Source organism: Notolepis coatsorum, assembly GCF_963971535.1.
Source record: "Notolepis coatsorum genome assembly, chromosome: 20".
NCBI lineage: Eukaryota > Metazoa > Chordata > Actinopteri > Aulopiformes > Paralepididae > Notolepis > Notolepis coatsorum.
Window position 1 is genome coordinate 26,354,607 of NC_140184.1, and position 5,000 is coordinate 26,359,606.

General features: G+C 43.8%; 1 protein-coding gene across 1 annotated transcript in view; it reads left to right on the top strand.

Moving 5' to 3' along the window:
* cdkl5 (cyclin dependent kinase like 5) overlaps window positions 1-5,000 on the top strand; it is a gene marked incomplete at both ends in the record, with an annotated part of 99,292 nt that overhangs the window by 80,601 nt on the left and 13,691 nt on the right. Inside the window, 3 exons of the mRNA XM_084337085.1 lie at window positions 1,376-1,462; window positions 2,276-2,356; window positions 4,634-4,809. Coding sequence (XP_084193211.1) covers window positions 1,376-1,462; window positions 2,276-2,356; window positions 4,634-4,809 — 344 coding nt within the window. The remainder of the gene's footprint in view (window positions 1-1,375; window positions 1,463-2,275; window positions 2,357-4,633; window positions 4,810-5,000) is intronic.

Consider the following 5,000-nt stretch of genomic DNA (forward strand, 5'->3'; position numbering starts at 1 on the left):
TATCTGCCGATATTGCATTAAAATGTGATATCGGAAATTATCGGTTTTTGTTTTTTTTACATTTATTTAACCTTGGCTAACTTACTAACAATATACCTAATTCAGACCATGTTTAGACGGAGAGAGTCTGAACAGAAACCGCAAAGTCGTCTTGCGGTCTCACTTTTAATGTTGCGTTTAGACTAGTGTTTTGGGATGGAATTCTGCATGCAGACAAGGCTGTAAAGACTCGAGACGACGGAGCCCCGCTGTCACACGATTGGCGCAGATGTCACATGACCAGAAATGTCAGTGGCCAATCAGATCGCGCAAACCGAACGCGGAAGTGCAACTCCGTTAGGGCGGTAGCCTGCACAAATGAGGACTCCGTTAGGGAAAATATTCACGCAACCCATACGCTACACTGCCTCAGGTCGTTGAGACAACCAGACGTGCTGTGAAGACCCGCCCTACTCTGCCTCTGATTCGCAGACTGTGGGTGGGGGAATGTGATTGGACCAAAGCAGAGTCACTCACAGACAGTGGCTCCAGTCACTAATAGTTGCGATAGCCGCAGGACTGATTCTTGTGTATTTAAAAGTACTGCCAATGTAGCCTTCAGGTGAACGCCATGGATAGAATCAGACATGCTTTGTTTACGCTTCTAGGCTACTGGCGCATGCCTGTGATGTAAGCAGTATGCAACAAGAGCCTTGAGAACCCTTTCGTCATAGTTTTATGCGGTTTGACTGTTCAGATGATAGCGCGAAGGTTTATCGTTTCTAGGATTTCCACCCAGGAAGGTGGTCTCACTTTTTTGCTGATTCTCCTCGCAAAAACGCTGTTGCCGTATAAACAAAAGGCACATTCGAAGAAATATTTTGCCGGTTTCACCCGCGAGCGTTCCCGTCTAAACATGGCCTCATTGTACACCATCGACAAGACGAGATCAAATGCAGACGCAGTTCTGTTCTGTCGCTCCCGCTGTCATCGCCGGGGCGGCAGCCGGCAGGTCTGTGGTCTGATTGCACTGATGACAGTGGGCTTGATTGCTACAGCTGCGCACAGCGGTCATTATTGTTCGGCAGAGGTCCATTATCGAGTAATAATGGACCTCTGACGAGCGCTATTGACCAATCACAAGCAAGCATTTCGGCGAATGTGAAAACGCCATGTAATAAGTAATGTTAATTACCTGAAATTATTCAGTTTTTTGGGGGGGGGAAACCCTGCATTCGGTATCGGTTGATATCGGTATCGGAAATTAGGAGTTGGACAATATCGGTATATCGGTATCGACCAAGAGATATCCAATATCGAACATCCCTAGTTCTGATAGTGAGCTGATAGTTGAAATAGGACAATCACCATTTTGAATAATTTATGTTCCCCTCAGCTCTTCACCATTCAGAAGGTGCTTGGGACGCTTCCCAATGAACAAATGAAACTCTTCTACAACAACCCTCGCTTCCATGGTATCAGGGTAAGGAACACTTCCTCTCACACTTCCTCTTCCTCTCCTGTATCTCCTCCTCTTCTCTGCATCTGCTCCACTTTACTGCCTCCTCTCACTCCTCTCCTTCCTAGCCTCCCTGGTCTCTTTTTATGTGTGTCCTTCTGTCTCTCTCTCTCTCTCTCTCTCTCTCTCTCTCTCTCTCTCTCTCTCTCTCTCTCTCTCTCTCTCTCTCTCTCTCTCTCCCCCTCCTCTGGTGCCTGGTGGCAGTGTTCCCAGTACCATGACTGAGTGGATTGCTGTGACTCATGAGATTGGTTGATGTTGTGCGTGTGTGTGTGTGTGTATGTGTGTGTGTGTGTGTGTGTGTGTGTGTGTGTGTGTGTGTGTGTGTGTGTGTGTGTGTGTGTGTGTGTGTGTGTGTGTGTGTGTGTGTGTGTGTGTGTGTGTGTGTGTGTGTGTGTGTGTGTGTGTGTGTGCAAGTGGGTATGTATTTCCAGTCCCTGGTTAGTGTGTGATTACATGTCTTGCTGGATCCTAGTACGTGGTAATATGTAGATAATGTGTGCTGCATGTTTTGAAACACACTATCAATTCCCACTGGAAGAAAACTAGTTGTTGAGCTCAAATCAACAAGTTCCAATCAGTGTGTGTGTGTGTGTGTGTGTGTGTGTGTGTGTGTGTGTGTGTGTGTGTGTGTGTGTGTGTGTGTGTGTGTGTGTGTGTGTGTGTGTGTGTGTGTGTGTGTGTGTGTGTGTGTGTGTGTGTGTGTGTGTGTGTGTGTGTGTGTGTGTGTGTGTGTGTGTGTGTGTGTGTGTGTGTGTGTGTGTGTGTGTGTGTCAGTTCCCCTCTGTCAGTCACCCTCAGTCGCTGGAGAGAAGATACCTGGGCATCCTGAGTGGTCTGATGTTGGATGTGATGAAGGTAGGAGAGTCACACATCCTCCTCACGGTCCACTTGTTTGGCCCAGTGGACACCGCTGTCAACCACTGTGATGTGTGACAGTCATCGTCAACATTTGAGGGCGCTGTGATGTTAAAGGGGAACTATCTTATAAATGGCCTTTTTGAGTGTTTAGCATTGTTTCCTAGCTATGTGAACTTATATTAATATGATCTATGTCTCAAAATTCTCATATTGGCGCATTCTTCCAATTCTCCTCTCACAATATTCACCCTCACTGAACTGAGTCGTTTGAAAATGTGCCTATATGTGATGTCATATAGTCACTGCTGCATGTTAATGTTCAGCAGACGGCGCAGGCCACACAGTGGTTTAGGTGGCACCTGTAGCTGCGGCTGCAAAACAGCTCGAAATCTTGAGGTAGAAAAATGCTGTTTTTGAGGACTTGATTAGAAATACAAAACAATGAATAAAAAAAAAATATAATTACAGAGGTGTTCCATAGACTCACAGGAATTGTGTAAAAGTGCCCAAATAGTGAAAGAAATAGTAAAATAGTTCCCCTTTAAAGAATGGCGTATTGACTTCTAACTTCCAAGAATTTTGATTTGTACACACCCAGCAGAGATTCCAACATGCTTTCCACACCAAACAGTGAGCAGAACAGAACGAGACTGGGTGGTTAAAACATTGATTGTAGCAGGTTGGTTCCAACAGTCCAGCCTGACGGTATCAGTGATGGTGAGCCAATAACATTTTACAGGTAACAAAAGAACTTAAAGCAAATTAAGTGCTGGCGTCTTCCTGCGCCAACTACTAGTGAGCCCCCTGCCATTGTAATTACCCAGAGGTCAGTAGGTGGGTCAAGGCTTCCAATAAGAATGCTTGTTAAAAAATAAATACATATATCTATTTTTCACCTAACCATACATGAACAAAGAAGGAATAAACTAAAAATATATGGGCTCAGTTATGTTGTACTAATATAAACAAAAATGGCTATTCATGCTCGCTCCCTAGTGGTCGGATCACCGCATTGCAGCAAACATTGTAACGGTAAGATTTCTGTGAATTATCGTTTTTTTGCTCCCAAATCCCCCCGCCCCCGGACAATGGACGATGGTGCCGACTTTTGACATGTCCACATCGTCAAAGATACACATAATAGGTCATCTTCAAACTCTCCATTGATTGCTAGGTTAAACCTTGTTTGTTTATTGTATTTGGTTATTGTGCTAATTATCACCAAACTGAGCCTCAGTGGAATTTTCAGACGTTTTTTTATTTGATTTTTTTATCACTTAAATTATATTTTAAGTTCATTTAAGTTAATATTTGAACTTAAATTATGTATTTTCTGATCCCTGAATTCTCTCATTACCACAAAGAACAATGCCATGACATGAGCTAAATGTCTTGCAGTAATGAGAAAGATTATAATGAGAGAACCTAGCATAATCATGCTAACAGCGGTAGCCAATGTGACTCAGGAACATCGGATCTCAATATTTGATCATGAGGATTTATGATTGCCTTATATTCACAACTGTACAAGGATCTAATTGATTTTGTCAAGGAAAGATGATCAATATGGGTAAGGATTATTAAGTACTGTCATACATCAGTGAGTGGTAATGAGAATTAGGGTAGTAATAATTGTATAACTCACTGAATCATTAAGAAAATGTATCTACTGAATCTAAATCTAAAATCTAAATCATGATGATGGCATTGAAATAAATCACCCATGCCATCAGGATTGCCACCACACAAACCATTGATTGGTCCATTCAGTCAAACACTGATGAAGGCTGTAACACGTCCGTTTGGTTGTTTGCTGCCCATGCAATAACATTACTATAAGGATACTTTTCCATGAGCGTTGGTAATCCTCCCTTCCAAAACTCTTCTGGACCGTGCACCCTGTAACAGTTTGAGTTGTGCTTGCACCCTCCTTCATATCCATGCAGTCACTCTGTACCCCTAAGGAGGGCACTGTGAAACATTGGTCTCCCCTGTGTTCAAATACATGGGAGAATTACAAGTGTGTGACCTTCTTTTATTCATATAAATGATTTGATACATGTACAGTACATAATAATTCAGGTGAAAGATAGTGAAAATGTGTGTGTGTGTGTGTGTGTGTGTGTGTGTGTGTGTGTGTGTGTGTGTGTGTGTGTGTGTGTGTGTGTGTGTGTGTGTGTGTGTGTGTGTGTGTGTGTGTGTGTGTGTGTGTGTGTGTTTGTGTGTGTGCCTGTGCGTGCATGTATGTGTGTGTGTGTGTTCTTCCCCCATCAGAACCTGTTGCTGCTAACACCTACTGAACGCTACCTGACGGAACAGAGTCTGAACCACCCGGCCTTCCAGCCCCTGAGGCAGGCAGAAAGAGAGAGGCCTTCCCCTTCTTCTCCCAACCCCCCACGCTCGTCCAAGAGGAAGACCCATCACCATGGAGAGAACACTGTCCCTACCAGGTGAGACGGCCTTGATATCAATACTCTGGGTGTAATCCAAGTATGGATGCCAGATGGTGCGAGTGGAAGCAACCAATAGTAGGGTGAACGAATGAGGTCCGCTCAGCTTCAGCTACAATATGGTGTCGTTGTTGGTCATGCTGTTGTGTTCTTAGTGTAATATAATAATAATAATAATAATGTAATGACAC